The 19,202-nt window shown below is 47.2% G+C and overlaps 1 protein-coding gene across 4 annotated transcripts in view; it reads right to left on the reverse strand.

Annotated features, from left to right (window-relative positions):
* The window catches only part of FRRS1 (ferric chelate reductase 1), a 730,440-nt gene that overhangs the window by 58,619 nt on the left and 652,619 nt on the right, over window positions 1–19,202 (reverse strand). For all 4 annotated transcript variants that reach the window (XM_069641539.1, XM_069641540.1, XM_069641538.1 and 1 more), the window contains exon 15: window positions 12,757–12,818. In XM_069641539.1, the coding sequence (XP_069497640.1) occupies window positions 12,757–12,818 (62 nt within the window). The remainder of the gene's footprint in view (window positions 1–12,756; window positions 12,819–19,202) is intronic.

Genomic DNA, 19,202 nt, shown 5'->3' on the forward strand with positions numbered 1-19,202 from the left:
CTTTAATTTGTACATACATTGAGCTCCTTTATGCAGGATAATGGGTCTAAATAATTCCTAATTCAAGGTAACTTCGATATCAATAGAATGATCCACTTAAAAGTTGTACTTTAACCCAAAAAGGGTAACATTTATCCACAAGGGGACGTTATATTTATTGGTTTGAGGAAGCCTCCAAAGAAGTTATGAGTCCAGAAAAATGTTAACGAAAAATGAAAAGGGCAGGTCTAAAAAGGGGCATACGCTCTTCGCCACCTGCTCCACTCTATCGGCAGATAATTAAAGATAAAAAGGGTGAGAAACAGCTAAATAGATGTATTTTGTCTGCAATATTCAAGAACACCATCAGCAATTAGTTTGATCCCCAAAAGATAGTTGTGCCAACTGCCGTCCTATCCTAGCAAACTATTCCACAATTCCCTTTTCCACCGAAGCAAAGGCTAAATATGACTTATTCCCCGAGAACTGGGGCACTACCACCTTTAGGTGCACCCACTTCAGTGCTTCCGTTACCAGGAGCAGTACAGAATATGAACACACAATCTGTAGAGAAAGCCCCTTTAAAGACAGTTACCAGGGACTACGGCCATTTGCAGCAATCTAGTTGCCATACATGCCGCATGGATTGTGGGGAATCTGAAGTCTGGTAAAGAATTGTCCAAGTATTTGAGAGGAACTAGAAAAACAAAGAAAACTGCACACTTATTCAAAATTACAGGCCAGACATGAATCTGATTATGAAATTAATTTTGCCAGCTGTATTATGACAACACGTACCATTAGTAACTGGCCAGCAGGGGATCCTGAAATAGGTGCACCAATAGTTACTGCGAGAAACAATCTATTGGCAATGATACCCGAGAAAAAAAAAAAGTTGGCCGAAAATAAATAACTTAACCAAACAAAGGAGAAAATCCCACTGCTTAAGCAGCCTGAAAATCACATTAACACAACCTTCTGGAACTAAAAACACCCCCAACATAATAAGCTTGACCTTTGTATAAGGTTTGCAACCTAAGATACAATAATTATAGTCATATGTGGGGTAGGTTGACCAAGCACCCGGTCGAGCTTCTGACTAGCAAATCATTGTGTGACTTGTCAAGAACTCAAAAAAACATACAGAAGTGAAACTTCGGGCATTACAATTGCAGTGTTTTCAGGCCAGGGGTAAGGGCTCTGTCAGGGGAAATGTATGGTAAGGGCCAGAGGGAGAGGGATGGCAAACACCTTTCAGGATATGTTACTGGGTAGTGGTCCAGCATGTACATTCAATTTGAATGCCTCTTCCTTCCGCAGTTATGCTTACCATCCCCATTTCCTAATCCGCTCTATTTCCCAGTTCAGCTGCTCCGGACTTTCCCACACAGAATACTGCAGCGTTTGTTCCAGAGGACACTTTACACTAGTACAGGCCGAGAAATAGTAACATTGCCATGAAGCCTTAAAGTCCTGTGGACTAAGAAGAGCCTCATGTACAGTGTGTTCTAGAATGATAGTCTGTATCTTGCCTTGTATGCGGTGGAGCAAACCAGAGGCTCCTCGGTCTAAAGAGCCATTCTCCATGTGTGTGGAACCTAGGAAAGGCTGCTAAACTTGACACTGACGGCTACCAGAAGCTACTGCCAACTGCCCAGGACAGGGTTCGAAATTGAGGGGAGCTGGGAGATATTTAGCTCCTACTTGTTGCCTAGAAGAGCCTGCTTAGCTTGACAGCAACAGCTACCAGGAACTACTTTTGGATCGCCAGCCCAACTGATCGCGAACACACACACCTATGTGAATTTAATCATGTGCATTTGTCCCACGCTCGAAATAAACATTAGGGCTCATTTGTACAAAATTGAACGCATAAGGGGTGATAAATAATGGACACAATATTATGTTTGCATCTATTGTGGAAGATAGCTCCTGGTCAGGGAATAATGCTTGATACCTGGAGCTACTTTTAGCTCGTGCCTATCCAGTTTTGTTCCCTACAGGACATATGGTGCCATACAAATATACTATGTGACAAACTCTGGGTGTTTGAGAGCATCCCTCCTTCCCTTCACTCTGGCCTTCGTCTTTGGGCTGTTCCCCTGCACCTTCAACTAAAGCCAGAAACCTTTGAGTCCTCTTCGACTCCTCCCTTTCCTTCCTCCCTCACACATTGCCAAGATGTCCAACTATCAGCTCTTCCTTCTCAAAGGAATTCTACCTTTTCTCACTTTCCCTCAGAGGCTCATTGTTACTCCAGCCCTTATTCTCTCTAGACTTGACTACTGTAACAGCCTCCTCCTGAACCTTCCTTCTTCCACTCTGCAACCCCTCCAGTTTATCGAGAATAGGGCAGCCAGACTTATCCTTGGCGTCAAGCCCAGGGACTGCATCTCTCCTGCACTAAAAAGTATTCACTGGCTCGCGGTTGCTGCACGGATTACATTCAAATCCATCTGCATCATACACAAGGCTGTCTGGGCTCGGGGACCACGCTATCTTCAACTTGATCTCTCTAAATACTCTCCCCCAGACCGCGTTGCTCTTCACTTTCCTCTGCAGGCTCCCTCCTCTGGAATAGCCTTCCCCTCCCCCTGCACCTTGAGCAGGATCTTCTCAAATTCCGGAAGCTCCTTAAGACTGCTTTTCCTCCTCCGTCCCTCCTTCTCCTCTGCCAATCTCACAGTTGCTGAATCGGTGTACTTGGTCCTTATGCATCATAGGGACCTTAACCTCCTACACCAATTCCTCCCAGCTCCGGTCTTTCCATAGCACTTTGAATCTGCATACCCTCCACTATGGAGACTCGCACTTGCTCCTCCCTTGGCCCAGGTCATTTAGCACTCAACACTCTAGCACTTCGTCCATGGTCCACCCATGGGCTTGGACTACCCAGCACTTACACCCTATTCCCTTTTCCTTTCTGCACTGCACATTCTGAATTACTCAAGGGATGGTAGGTTCGTCCCCCTCCGTCTCGCCCCTCTGCTCTTAAATATTATATTGTAATGCTTAATGTATTTTCCTCTCTCCTTCCCACCCTGCGCTTTGAAACAGTATGTTCTTATTGTATAAGTGCCTAACGAGCAAACAAATAAATAAATGTACAAATTAGCATTAGAACATATCTAGTAGACATTTAAAACATGATGGAATATAATATTTAAAGCATGATGGAATATATACTAGTGACAAAACAATTCAAGTTTGCATTTCATGTGGAAGTTAAATGCTGTACACTAGGTACTAACTCCTCATTCCTGCTCAAACCTGTATTTCGATCCCTGCAGGTGCTCCATGGACTAGGCTGGGAACAAATGGTTGCAATTAGAAATCTGACCTTTGCTGAATGTTATGTTTAAGTTAGGTTTATTTATTGACAGAGATGGTGCAGTTCACACGGTTTCTAAGACTTAGTTGAGAAAGCGCGATTTCACAACTAAGAACCACATCATGAAAATTATTCTACACTTAGCATTATTTAAAACAGTTTAAAGATCCAGTGATAATTTAGTCTATGGAAGTGAACCAAGAAAGAAGTAATCTCACTAACGTCTGTGGGTGTTCAGATAGCCCTGGGGAACTGTAATAATGATGAGGCAGGTGGGAGTGATTCTATCTGAAGAATCACCATGCAGGCAATGTTTGGCTCTAAATAGGACTAGTTCACCTGGATCACATACATCTCAAAATCTGCAGCGAAACCAGATTACAGAAGAGAGCTCATTGTGCAGTCCTTACATTTTATTGAACCAATGTATCCCTAGAACATTTAAGTCTTGGTTCCACCATCACTACTTAAATGTGTATGCATACTAATTATTAAGTTAAATAGTAGTTAGTGGATTTTGTCTGAATTTGAGATCCATTGTGATGTGCAATGGCTTGCAGTTTACCATCGATAGCTCTCTGGGGAGAAGGTGTCAAGAGGGATTTGATTGTGGTATACATTTCAACAGACTTTGCATGAGGACAATGCATCGGAGTTAGCACAAGCTGCGTGCCCAACCCTCCACACCACCGGTGACCCCTCCAAGGGGGAGAAGCCCCTGCACATGGGGAGCACTGCTGCCCCCATTACGATCCGGAGCATATGCTCCCTTTAAAAATGGCGCCCGCATTATTAAAAGCCATGTCTGGGCTTCACCCATCTAGTTCGCAACCGCCTACTCTGGATAAGCTGCTGTCGAAATGTAATGGGCCAATCATAGAGAGCCAGCATGCGACGACAGCCCCTTGCAAGGTCCACTTTTAAGGCCCTGCACCCCCGTCCGGGCGTGGATGGCAGAATCGGCCCTTGAAAACTTAATTGTGGTGCTTCATTCAGTACTTGCTACGCTCCTCGTCATGAGACCGCGTCTCGTGATGAACATGATTGGCTAGTTTCGGAAGCATTACTATCTAGTTTCAAATGTTGACCCTATCCTCCGTTTGTCCCCACCTACCAGCTTCCTACCACAAGTACTTCCTGTGCCTCCCAAAGCCATGTGCATCCAACAATGCTACAATCTACCTTCCCTCTCCTCCCACGCCCTCCTACCTCCACTGTGAAGAACTCCTCAGTGTTCAAACCAACATTTGCCAATCAATGTCCATATCTCTTTCCCTACAGAATCTTTTGGTTGTTTGTACGCCGCTCCCCTATCCTAAACAGATCACCAGGTTTGGATCAAACACCTCGCAATGCCAACCCCGCTGAGAGCCTGCACCCCCAAAACCCTACGCATACGGTGCACTGGTACTAGCAGTCCACCTGCATCACATGTGAATCTCCAAGAACTTCACATACTTACCAACTCATCAGGCTCTAACAATGGCTGCATAAAAGACTATGCTTTTTGTTACACCTCACACCCAATTAATCACCACAGCACCCAAGGAACGCACCACCAAGGCCAGCAAATAACTCCCTTTACCACCTGCACAAAGATAGGCAAGCCGTCTAAGGCCACCCTCAACTCAGAATTCCAACCAAGCAAACACCACTGTTGTCCAATCCTAGCATATCCATGCCAGCACAAGCCACCTCAGGCTTCATGACAGGCCCCTCAGACAGCATTTCAGCATCCTTCACACTGCCCCTAGGTAAAGCACCACCCGCCACAATTGAACTGGCTCCCCCGCCAGTTCCACTTTGAGGGCCGCCACACCCTTATTCGTTTCAGGTACCTCCACTGACGCTGCTTTCCCAGCCAATCCCTCAACTTAGCCACCCTGGCCTTCAGTACACACATCCAAAACCTCAGTCAACCACCGCACAACTAGTCTAGCCCTCTGTAATACAAGCCACTAGCCTTACCCCTCTCTAGATAGCCCACACTCAACCAAACATCAGGGAAGTACAAATCCTCACCCATTCTGACGGAGATCTGCTCCTACCCATGCAAGGGAGCCCACAGACTCCATAAACTAAGAACTAGAACGGCAATCTCACCTATACCACTGCCCACCTAGTCCATTCCCATATTAGAACACAGATGCTCCAGTTTCAGTGCATGTACCGCCCGGTACGACGTCCTTTAATCGTGGGATTTTTTTGTGGTTTTTTACTGCAGATTTCTTGCTGAAAAAAATGCATCTAATTTTTTTGGGGGGGCGGGGGAGGGTTAGAAAAATATATAAATTGGGTATGGGTGTACGGAAATATAAAAAAAATAAAAGGGTATGGTGGTTTGGGGGGCTAACCCTCCCCAAAATACAAAAAATTAAAAAATCAGATGAGTTTTTCGTACAAAAAATCTGCGGTAAAAAACCCTGCGATGAAATTACATGGAACCGTACCGCCCAACCCCCCATTCCTCTCACCATATCCACTTGCTACTGCCACCACTCCTCAGATGCTGCAACTTGCTGTTTACTTCACAAATCAATGCCAGAACTTAACTGGGCATTAATAAATACATGCTCCTTAGGAGCGCACGCCATTGGGATTGATGACATGATCATCCACCAACACCTGGGCATCCTGGCTATTACCGAATCCAAGCTCCATAGTGTTTCAGGCCAGTTGCTACCTACCATTACCCCCCCCCCCCAAATTACACCATCCACAGAGCTGATCGCACTAACACCCCAGGAGGTGGCATCGCTCATTGCTAAACTATACCTCCAAGTCAAACCCACCCATTCCTGGGATACAAAGTATTACTCCTCAAACTCACTGCAGACTGCCAGTCCACCTTCAATCTGCTCCTCATACACCACCAGCCTAATTTCCCCAGTCAACCTGACCTACATATTCCACTCTTGATTTATTTAGTGATTGGGTATTTGTAATGCAGCTACACAGGTCATACATGATCACCCTGCTCATCAAACCTACTACCAAATGCATCCTCATGGGTGACCTCAACCTCCGATTCAATTACCTGGTTGACACAAGAGCTTCTGCCCTTATGCAAGCATTAAGTGACATGAACTTCTCACAACTCGTCTCCTCCCTCACCCATGTCAAAGGACGCACCATGAATTGGAACCTTACTAACGCCACCATATCCAACTCAGTTAGCACAGTCCCGAGGACCAATCACTCCCTCAGAGTTCAGACTTTCATTCGCTAAATCTGCAACTAGAGTCTCTACCCCTGCTCCACCAGTTCCAGTCTGCAACATGCACAAGCTGACTTGCGATACTCTCAAGCCCACCCTCATCACCTTCCTTAATGCTCATTCAATGACTGGCACCATGAGACCAGAAGACCTAACCAATTTCTAACATCAGAGCCGCCTCCTCAACATGGACCAACATGCTCCACTTCAAGCAAAAAAACCTAATCTCCACAAACATCAGGTTCTAAGAGGAACTGGTCTTTGCAGCAGTCGCACAGGAGCAAATTCTAGAAACCATACTTGCCCTAAAACCCTCCAACTGTAAGGATGACACCTGTCCAGCGCACAGTCAAACTCTACGCTCCCACACCGGCACCAATCATCACAGACTTTGTGAATCCCTCCTTTATGTCCATTGAAGTCCCCATCAGTATCAAATCTGTGTGGGTCCCCCCACTTTTAAAGTAACCCTCTCGACCCCTTCCATCCCCACCTGTAATGCTCACCTTGTATCCACAGGGACGCCACCAGACTGGTCCGGAGCGCTTCTGGAGCTGGTTCACCTTCCCCGGGGATCCCCGGGGATACCCGGGGACTGGCGCTGCCGTGGGCTTATCCTGGAAGACAGGAGTTCGGTTTTTAGCTCCAATCACCTCCTTCGGGGGCCCGCCTCCCAAGTGTTCCCCTTGTGACCCCCTCAGAGCCTCTCTCACCTTGTATTTCGTTAAGGTGCGCCTTCCGTCTGGCCGTTCTGTGCAGGGGCGCGTCGTGGTTGGGCACCTTTCACCTAGTTACTTTACTGGCGTGGGCCCGGGAGTCCAGGCCGGCTGTGACTCCCCTCTGGAGGTAAGTCTTGAGTCTTTGAAGAATGAGTGTCCGCGTTTGTTATTGCCCTGTTGAACTCCTTCTCTCGTTGATGCAGAAGGGTGATGGAGCTGTCGAGCTGATGGCGAAGGCAGTGCTCGAGAAGGTAAGAGAATGCGCAAAGGGCGGCGCTGAGAGCATCTTTGAATAAGGCTAACCTGTGCTGTCCTTCCTTACAGGTCGCCGAGAAGTCCTGGAAGGTATGCGGCCAGATGGAAGCAGAGCGTAGGATGGAGGATGTCCGGGCGGCAGTCGAACTTCCAGGAGAGCTTCGGTAAGTAGCGGTGTCTGGCGATGATGATGTCGGAAGACGAATGCTCACTAATTATTTCCCTTCTGGTCTCTCCTTTCTAGGATGTTGCTCGCGGAGGAAGACGAGGTCTAGTGAAGATTCTGAAGTGAGCGAGATGCTGGATGCAGAACAGGTACGGAAGAATAACGGTGTTGTTCTTCCAGACGATGCAGGCCAAGGATGCTGCTAACAGGTTGTGGTGAACATCACGCTGCAAGTGCAGAACAACGTGAAGCGCGTGCCTTAGCTTGGGCGTGGCTTAAATAGACAGCAGGTATCCCAGGTGTCTATAGGGCAGACCACGTCCTGGATGCTAGTCTGCATGATGCAGTTCCACGCCGATCCTTGTGGGGGCAGCCATGTTGGTCCTTTCCCCAATAGAAATCCTACATGCCATATGAGCCTGGCACCAACAACGCCAGGACTGGCTCCAAGACAGCCAAGAGGGGCATGACTGCGCCCTTGGGGCCTTGCAGGAACACTGGGGCGAGGGCCAGAGGCCCTGAGCTCCCAGGCCAGAGGTAAAGTTCATGACACCACCAACTACCGCCCCATTAACAGAATCCCTTTCTTACTTAAGGATCTGGACCGGATAGCTATAAGCAAGTTCAAATTTATCTAGAACAACATCACCTGTTAGCTACTAGACAACCTGGTTTTAGACCAAAACATAGTACTGGACCTAAAGATCCAAATGGATAACATCAGAGAATCAGAGAACCCAGCTATTCGCCTCCTCTTGGACATCTCCACAGCATTTGACCTGGTTGATCATGGCGCCCTCTGCCAGCACCTCAGCGCTCACTTCGCCTTTTTGGCTGGGGCCACAACCTGGATTTCGTCCATCCTCAGCAACCATACCTCAAGAGTCTTCATTGGCGAGATTATTGCTGATCCCATCTTAGTACCTCTTGGTGTCCACCAAGGCTCATGCCTTTCCCCCACCCTCTACAACACCTATACTAAGCCACTCTCCGATTGGCAGACTCACTCAGAATCATCTACACTGACTTCACAGAAGAGAAATCTTAATTTGCATCTCTGGCAACCACAACTGTGACCATGTGACCATTAACAGAACATACAGTATCATACAAAATTGGATGGCCTCCCATAATCTCTGTCCCAACTATGACAAAACAGAGCTGCTCATCGAAGGCTCACCTCTCCAGCTAAAAAACCTTGATACTGCAATCTACACCTTTCGCATCGATGGCTCTGACATTACGATCCTTAAACATGTAAAAACCCCTGGCGTGCACATTGAAGCAGTTATCCATGACCAGACATATCAATATGCTTGCGTCAGCCACAGCCCACACCTCCAAACTCATATCCCGAAGCAGACAATTTCTCTCACCCCACCCCCAACAAATGCCTCACTCCGACCACAGCTCTCATTCTAAGGAAGCTAGACTATTGCAAGGTTCTAGACATGGGCACCACTGCAACCAACCTGGCTAAAGTTCAACTGCTCCAGAACAAAGCATTACGCACCGAAATGAGCCATAAAAGAAATGTTTTTTTTACTGATTATCCAGTTTTTAACCAATATAAGACTTTAATCTTCAAATTGGTTTTAAGAATAAGCTCTGACAAGTATCTAGGGGTCCATTATAGATAAAAGAAAAATGTATGAAAAGCTGAATCACATGTATTTGTAAACTTGTACAGGTGCACATGCAAATGTCTTAGCTAATTTGCAAAATGCATCAGAAGCACTAAGGTGTAGCCAGCGAATAACCAAGACCATCCCCCGATTGCCAGAGGTAGGGGCATAACAAAATTAATGTGGGCAATTCAAACTGTGGTGAGGGCCCCCGGACATTTTTGTTTTCAGATATACACAGGCCTTATAACAGTCTGTGAAGCCCTTAATAGTTGGGCACTCCTATGCTGCAGGTATGTCTGCTGGGCCCCTGAAAAGGAGGGTGCACCCACATTCGGGCATTCCCATTACTGGTAAAGAACTGCCATGTTCTAATCTAAACCAAGGAAAATCTCATTCGTAAAGTGCCCATCAGAAACATTTCTTCTGTTTAACTGGTCCACCTCTTTTCATGGATGAGCCAAAGCTGGTCACAATAATGCCGACACCGAAGACTGGAGATCTCCTGGAAGAGGACTTTCTTTTTAGAAACATGTCCAGTCATGTAGATCAGTGCTATAATAAAACGCATCAAACGAACACGTCATCCTCTTTGCACCACAGGTGCTCACATGGGTCATATTGAATGATTTGCATTTTCATTCACTTTGAGCACCCAATGCTCTTTGTTTTGCAGGGAGTGGCCTGCAAGGATATGGGCCACATTACACTGGGCATTGCCCATGCAGCCGGTCATACATTACTTCATGAGACGCAGCATTACATAGAAGCTTCCATGCCCACATTCCTTGAATTTTCATATTCTGTGTTACTTTTCAGTAGCAATAAATGAAGTTCAGCATAATGCGGACATCAGTGAGCAATAAAACTATGAATTTCTTGCTGCAACCTATAAAAATTTTTCACATTCCATTGATGTTGGGAACAGTTAATAAGTTGGGAGTCTTACAGTTACACAGAGGCGCGAGTGAACATGTCATTTCAATATTGTGAAGTACAATCCAATTACAAACGTAAGTTATGACATCTTTGGGTGTATAGATTTAAATAATAGTCTAACTATGTTAAAGTGTACCTTTTCATATGCATGTGGGCAACTTCCCAAAACAATGGCATACGGGGTTACTGAGCATGCATGTACAACTTCAGTTGCACTATGCTAGCACGAGCAAGGCAAGCCGAGTGCAACATTAGAATTTTCAATAGCACAGGTCTAAGAATTTTCTGAAATTGGAAAGAATGAACTATTTTGCTCCCAGAAGCAGACAGAACGGCAGGTGGAACATGAAATATCATTCAAAATTGAAATCCTAAAAACCTGACAAAGGAGTCAAAAAGAGCAAGATTTTATTTTCCCAAACCAACATATTAACTGCAACACCAGAAAAATATAGTGCATGGGATGTACGTATAACATAATACAATGTCACAGATATAGTAAAGGTTATTAAACCTTATTAAAATTTGAAAAGTATTTTTGGGGAGGTTATATGGGTCCAGACTAAGCGGTAACCCAAATCTTTCTCAATTCTACGGGGGGCTCCCTTCCATCCAAGACATCCCTTAAATGCACAACGATCCGCAAAGATGGCCCAGCGCAAGCTAAAACACTATCTAAACTGGTCTGTTCCTGGGGCACGTGGGGTGGGAGAGGCTAAAGTCCATAGCCTTTGGTAGCCATACCTTTGTGGGGATTTCTATGGGGGTCTTGCTCTACTGGATGGATTCTCAACTTCTCAACACAAGTCTCACTCCTCTCCTGTATCACTCTCCACTCTTCTCTCCCCTGCACCTAATCCACCAATCCCATCTCTGTTCCCAACCACCACCTCGGATCTTATTCTCAGTCTACCCTTCCTCAACTCTCCCCCCCTCTCCATTCTGAGGCTCTCCTGCTCTCCCTAGACCACCACCATCCCTCCTAATTCTCCCTAGATCACCACGCTCCTCCTGTTCTCCACTACTCCTTCCACCAGTCCCTCAAACCACCCCACACTCTCCCACTTTGAAACCTCCACCCTTCACACTAACATGCCCTTTCCATTCTACCCTCACTCTTCACACTCTGTACCAATAACTTTCCCCTACTCAATGCACTCATTTGGAATCACTTAACCTCATACCAAATACCTTACATGGAGTCTCTACACCACCGCAATCTCTGCAACTCTCCACCACATGGTCTTTTGGTCCAGCCCCTCTATGCTTCACCTCACCCATACACCTTTTATCAAACTTTCGACTAGTTGGGATTGTATAGTCTAGCTTATCCTACACAACTATTCCCAGTCTAATGGGTCACCTGCTCTATGGGGCCAATCTATCTCTGTTCCTTCCTCAGGGGATTGGGTTTTCGGGTTAAATCTTTAAAAACACCAGTAAGCCCAAGTCCCCTTTTTGGTCTGCGGTGTGCTTTCTGTTGCAGTGCCAAGCACTCAGTTTTCCCCACGCATTTTCCCTCAGATAATTTGCTCTGTTTTTTGTTACTTCTCTTCAGCAGCAATGGTTGCAGTCCCAAAGCAATATGCTGTGGTAATTAATATTTTCTTACGTGAAGGCACGATAACAATGGGAAAGGCAATTAGTTAGTTCTTCCAGCTTCAGTGAGGGCTTTCTTTATGACAGCCTGCAGACTTCTGGGACGAGTAGTTCTGCAAAGGAAACAAAGACCCGCCCCAGGACTGAGGCGAACAGGCATTGTAGATGGAACAGGGTATCAATAATTGGTCAGACGAGGCATTCTGGTGAGTCAGCGACTACAGCCCCCCTCAAATCCCAAACCCCCAACTCGGGGAGGAAGGATCTACTTTAGCAATGCTCTGGTAATCCACTTACAATAGATGGAGGGGTTTGTGCACCAATCCGACAGGGTCATGGCCCTGACCCCGTCACAACCCCTTCATAGCCCCATGGTGCATATAGCTCACAATAGTATATGTGAACTATGGCAACATGTTGCCCCATACATATGAAGAGGCTGTTTATTTTAGCACCCGATTAATTGAAAAAAAGATCATTTTATTTTAATATACTGCAGTGAACAGGTTTTTATGACAATGTACAAAAGGGGGAATTCAGGAAACCCTTTCTTTGCACAGGTTAAAAGGAACAGTGCAGGATGTCTTCATATATTACCACACACAAACTTTTCCTGAATGGAATTCCAACTCTGCCTTTACATAGAAGGTAAGATTTATAATTATTCCGTTTGTGTTTAATAGGAGTTTACTTGTATAGGAATAGCACGAAAATTGAGTTCAAATGTCAATTTACCTTCTGTATTTCCATTTTTGTGCGAGTGACATTTTTGCAAATGTAATACGCATTCTCGACAGACTTTAAACCACCTATAAAGTTCTTTGCATCAATCATTTGGATTTGTGGCCACAATATGGGACATAGGGCAGTTGTAAACTCATTTCAATATGGCAGTTCATATGATACTGCTTACTACAGTGACTTACCGCTGTGCTTACAAGAGAGACCGAATGCAGTATTTCAATCCGATCTTCTTCAAATATTTCAGCTGTGTAGGAAAGAAACAATTAGTTTGCTCTGGTTAACATAGCACACCAACCCGGTTCAGAAATCCCCAAATCATCATCAATTGTCAAATTGCAAAATTAAAGTACATTTCCAAAAAAGCATCAATTGATAAAGTGGCAAGTACGTATTTCTGATACTTTATAGGGTCAGCATTCAGGTGGATAGATCACAGCCATATCTGTTGCTGCCTCGATGCTTCAAAAGAATAAAGTTAAATATAAAGAATGATCATCTTAACTGAACAATTGAGCAGGTACAATAAAACGACACAGAATTAGAAATTCATGTATCACTTTCCCACCAGAATGCTTAATGTAAGCAGTGTCACTCTTACCCTGTGCTGCCTGCTGTGATTTGGGAGAAAGAGCCTCCTACATGCGTCTACATCCAGTCTGATATTTATTGTTGTCACCTTGGGCCACATTCTCAAAATTGAGCGCAAATGAAAAAAGCGCTGGTGGTGGAGGGCAATATTTCCAATGTTTTTCCAAGGAAGGCTGTAGGAAAGCAGTGCTGTTTCAGGGTGGAGGGAATTCAAAGTATGAATACTTCACACACACACACACACACACACACACACACACACACACACACACACACACACGCACACACACACACTGCACACATTCTGATGTATGTATGACAGTCCTCTAGGGGAGCTACCCATCTTGATTGGGCGTCCACAATGTTAAAAAATGGGACATTTTCCGCACAGGAAATGCCACCACAGTTACTGTCTGAAATCTCAAATGGGGGATGCAGATATCAAGAGGGACAGATTGTAGTAGACCGGGGACAGGAAATTCAAAATATGGGAAGTAATTCAGTGGTGGAAAGAGGCATCAGTTCCACAAGGAGGAACTCTAGTAGGCACATTATGAACATAGGCAGAAATGGCAGCTTGTCCAGACATGTAATTTCTTGGGGGGCACTGCTATCGGATAGTCACGTCTCTGCTTTGCTCCAGCATAACCGTTGCAGGGCATTCCTGAGCCCCAGATTAGCGTTTATATCGGCAGATGCGAGGGAGGGTCATTGGACCACCCTTGGAAGTGGTTGAAGCCCCGCAGACAACTTATTAATCGGAGTCCGGTGCCGAAAGAGCCCGGCGCAGTCTGACGCTGCAGGGCCCAGATGGCGGCGACGAGCTTTGCCGGAGCATACTGCCATACATAGGTGACAGCAGCCGAGGAGGGGACGGCTCAGCACCGTGGTTGAACAGTCAGATGGTGCATAACAGCACCCGGGGGTACACCAGGTCGCAGACATGTCGGGTGGCCGAGCGAAATTAACAACTGATGGAGGGGCTCTGAGAGCGGTCTCTGAGCCCATGCCCCAGTCAGCAGGGATTGAGCAAGCAGCGGAGGCCGGCATGACACACTGCCTGGAGTCGAGCGAGACTGGCGAAGCGTGCGGTGGCCAGCAGAGGCAGAGCTTTACTGAGGAGAATAATAATGGGCAAGTCCAAAGAGAAGAACATGAAGTCGTGCCTGCAGGCTAAAATGGACTTGTACACTGTCTCGCCCACGGGTGCTGTAACCAAAGCAGGGAGGGGAAGAACATGGCGCCTGACGTGGGTAAATCAAGCCCTTCGGCCCAGGACATCTTACAGTCTATAAGAGACTTCAAAGCCTCACTGGAACAGAAGATAGATGCTATAGGCGAGGATGTGGTACTCTTGAGGCAGGACCTGCACGCAAAATGTCAGAGTGGGAGAAGCAGAGCAGCGTATTTCAGACGGAGGATACAATGGGTCCCGTAAAGAAAGAAATCGCTGAACTTAGGGACAGAAACAAAACCTTGGAGGCAAGGGTTGAGGATGCGGAAGACAGGGCCTGCAGAAACAATATATGCATTCTGGGTCTTCCTGAGAAAATAGAGGGCCCTTATATGGAACTTTACTTGGAGTGTTGGTTAAAGGAATGGATGGAATCCAACAGGCTGTCCGGTGTCTTCTCAGTGGAAAGAGCCCATCAACACCCCAGCAGGGGGGGCCTCAAGGACATTCAGCCAAGACCGGTAATCTCCAAACTCCTCAATTATAGTGATTGGGACATTATCCTGCAGGTCGCCAAGAGAAAAGGATCCATCCGAGTTAACAGGGCAAAGGTGGAGGTATTCCCAGATTCCACCAGGCCCGGCCAGAGAGCGAGAATCATTTGAGGCAGTGAAAAGACGGCTAAGAGTGGTAGAGTATATGTACACCATGCTGTTCCCAGAGACCCTCCAGGTGATGGGGTCCAATGGGGCACTGTTTTATCAGGACTCGACGGAGGCATTGGACTGGCTAGATGGAGAGGGTCATCCGCCGGAGGGGGCCCACCGTAAAGAAAAGGACATGCCACGCAGTCGAGGCTTCCCACGTCAAGAAAATTGTAGCTGTAAAGGATGCAGGAGTACCATTGCGCAGAGGACTCGCTGGGAGCTTTCACCCCGGCGATTAACACATGGATGGTCCCACCATTCAGAACAGGCTCCTGTTTCAGGGCACTCCCCCTCAATGTGCACACTTGGTGTTTTTGCACGTTAGTAGTTGTTCGTACTTTACTTAGGTTGGGTCGACAGACGCCACATGTTGGGGGGGTGGGAGGGAGGAAGCATGGGAGTGTGGAAGGGGGTTTGGTTGGGGGATTTGTATTGTGAAGTTATGGTTCAAGATACATCCCGGGTACTTAATCTGTTCTCACAACAAGAGATTCAGGGGGTACCCCGAGATTCCTCTCTAGGGATGATCACAAATGGCTGATATTATAGGGGAGGCAAGATCACGGCAGGGCATACTCTATCACATGCATGTCTTGCAACGTGAATGGGCTCTTAGACAAAATAAAGAGGGGGCTGGTTTCCAACTTCCTTAATGCACATAAAACCGATAAGAGTGCTACTCTAAGAAACACACTTGCTGGTATTTGTTTGCACATTCATGGGGAAAGCAAAATTCTCTGTGGTAGAACATGCAGGATTCTCCAGGGATTCGAGGCGGGGCGGAGGGGAGAATTCACTATTCTGATCAGGAAGTCCCTCCCTCCGATCGGGTCAACCATGGAAAGGCAAGCATATGGGAGATATCGGATGCTTAAGGGCTCCCTGTGAGGGGGAATCGATTTGTATTATTACTGTCTATGCACCGCCCTCCTTCCAGACTAGCACTTACACAAGAATACAATCCCTACTGGCCAAGCAAGGGTATGCATTAATTTTAACTAATACAAAACAACAAATGGAATTTTTAATGAACCCAAAAAACAAAAATAGTGCTGTTTTTTAAAACTATATTTTTGTAGTTGGGAATGGGAATAGTAGATTTGGGTGGGGGAAAGTATAGATTAAAAAAAAGGGTGAGCTTGGGGGTCTTGGGGGAAACCCCCCAAAAACATTTAAAACGTTTTTATTTTTGGGTTGACATTTTTGCTTCGTTAAAAATGCATTCCTTGTATTGTGATTCGTTAAAATCACATGTAACCCAAACAAGTGGGTGACTTCAATGATATGGTGTCAACTGAGCATGATGGATCATCCGACACGGGGACGGGGGTCAGTTGCACACAAAACTGTTCACCTTCATAAACACAATGGGTTTGAGGGATTCATGGCGGGAATTGCATCCTGCGGAAAAAGGGTTATCCTGCTCCAATGTACACAATTCCTTCTCAAGGATTGACTATGTTTTTGTGCCCGCCACAATCATAGCTAGGGTGACAAAGGCAATGTTTCTGCCAAGGGGAGTTTCGAATCATGCCCCCACCTGACTACTACACTAATGGTGATGGGGTGTAGGCAAACCGGGGAATGGAGACTGAGCGCATACTATCTTCATATTTCAGAAATAGCAGATCAGATATTGCAGGCAACTGAGAATACTGCTATCATAATGAGGGGTCTGTAGAGAGTGGCTCAGAGTTGTGGGAGATGTATAAGACGGTTCTGAGGGTGAGCTGTCAGCTGAGATAGACAGGAAAGACAGTTCCTGCTTCTGACTTGCCAAGGGACATGGCGCTAGAAGGCGATGGCCGTTGCGTTGGCCCTGACTGCGTGGGCATCCATGTTGGCTGGGTGCGTCCACAGGACCACCTTGTCCTTGTGAAAGGTAGTGTATGGTTCCGAGGAGACAGTGCCTGGATTTCTCTGACTCGAGGTGAGGCCGACTAGTAAAGCTGTTGTTATGGTGACTAGCCTGATGTCCACAGACACCATTGGCTCCAATGGTTTGTGTGCCAGGGCGTCCAAGACTATAAGGTCCCACACAGGGTGTGGGTTCTTGATGGGTGGGTAGAGGCTTGCGAGCCCCGTCAGATGTTTGACGATGGGATTGGAGGAGAAGATGCCTTCCTCAGAGTTCCTGTAAGCCCCAATGGCTACGAGATATGTGCGGCAGGTGTCCACCTGCACACCCGAGTGGGCGAGGTGCGCCTAGAAGGAGAGCATGTCGTCTAAGGTGCATGCTAGGGGGTCGATTCCCTTGGAGTCTGACCATTGGCAGAATCTGGTCCATTTGCTTTTGTACTGGGCCCTGGTAGCCTTGCTCCTGGCGCCCTGTATGATCTCTAGATTTGCCTGTGAGAGGCTGAGGTGCCGAAGCATTACCTGCCCAGGAACCACGCTGTGAGGGCTAGTTTGCCTGGCACGGGGTGGTGCTGGGCCCGTCGGGAGGCGAATCGGGGCACTTCCGCAAGACTGAGGAGCGCCAAAAACCATGGCCTGGCCGGCCACCATGGAGCTATTAGAATGATGAGGAGTTGTCGGGACTCCTTGATCTTGCAAATTACCCTGTGAATCAGAGGAATGGGCGGCAAGGCGTAGGCTTTCATGCTGGTACACTGGAGGTGAAATGCGTCTCCCAGTGTCATGATGCCTGCCTCCAAGGAGCCAAACCAGGCCCGGCACCCTCAGAGACAGACACCATGCATACAAGGGAAGTCCCAGCAGCCCCAGATGGGGGCCCTTTGGACTCAGTCCTGGCGCCGTTGGCGTCTGGCTCATAGGGGACATCAGTCCTGGCACCATCGGCGCCAGGCTCATACAGAAGTAGGTTGGGAGTAGTGCTTGGTGTAAACTTACCTGTGCAGACCATGCTGCAACTTCCAAGACTGGAAGGAACTATTTTTCTAGGGACTACTTGATCTCTAGGGTGTGACCGGTGGAGGAATACATATTTCTGGGGGAAGAATACATACCTGGAACTACGTGAAAGGCTATTTAAGCCACACCCAAGCAGCAGACCACGCTTCGCGTTGTTCTGCACTTAGCAGCTCCACGCTCACCGTGCCTGCTCCTGCCTTGGTCCTCCATCACGCCTGCCAGCATCCTGGAAACACCTAAAGAAGAAAAGGGAAGAGAACAGGTGAAAACAAGAACCTTACCTGATACATCTGCACGCCGACGATCCTGCAAAGAAGGCAAACATTTTAGACGCGCATCGTGTTGCGCGCAGCATTTCACTCACCTGCACGTGGCGTTTGAGTCCTGCGACGTCCATCCGGAGCTTTCACCACCATCCAGCACCTATTGGAAGGAGAAAGAGAGGTGAGAAGGGAAACACGAATCTAAGTAGAACTTACCTGTGGTTCAATTCCCTCTCCGCCTTCGGGTTTGTGCCATACCTTCGGCATCTCAGCACCCCGGCCCCTAAGGGGAAAAGAAACAGACATTGTATTAGTGAGAGCATGTGAGAACATTAGCAATACGCTCACTCAAGACTTACCCATTTGCAAGAGAGACATAGCAGCTCTTTTCGGGTCGGCGCCTTACCTCCGGCATTGCCGTACCCCGGCCCCTATGGGGGAAAAAAACATTGGACATTAAAGGAGATACTGGAATCTCTCATCGGAATTCTTACCAGAATTTGGCTTCCTCCAAATCGCCTGCAGCCCGGAATCTTCTCCAGCACCTGCGAAAGAAAAGAACAGATGAGTGAATATAAACCCAAACTTGCCATAAACATTTGCGGTACGACGGGAATGGACAAACTAGTTTAAACTCATCAATCCAGTGAAGTAACTGGAATCACAACGCGCCCCTGCATCAGAAGCAGGATGGAGAGCTCGTCATTTTGGTCCCTAAGGTGAGTCTTCGCAGGGAATCCCAAAAGGGTTTCACGGAGGGAGAGAAGGGAAGTGGGAGGTCGGAACATCACCCGCAGACTATTAACCCTTCCTTTTCACACACAGTGGGATATTCCTCCGAGCCAGAAAAGCCAGGTTGGGGAATCCAGTCCAGTCCATCTTCCGGGTCTTACGCATCTCTGCAGAAGAGGTCACAGCAGTTCCAGCCACGCCCGCGCCTCCGTGGGAGCCAGGTGAGCGTTACACCCAGAGAGCCGGGGCCCTGACCTTGCCAGGATGCGAAGGGGGATACTTCTTGTTGT

The sequence above is a fragment of the Ambystoma mexicanum genome, chromosome 1q (assembly GCF_040938575.1).
Source record: "Ambystoma mexicanum isolate Mex_15411 chromosome 1q, UKY_AmexF1_1, whole genome shotgun sequence".
Lineage (NCBI taxonomy): Eukaryota > Metazoa > Chordata > Amphibia > Caudata > Ambystomatidae > Ambystoma > Ambystoma mexicanum.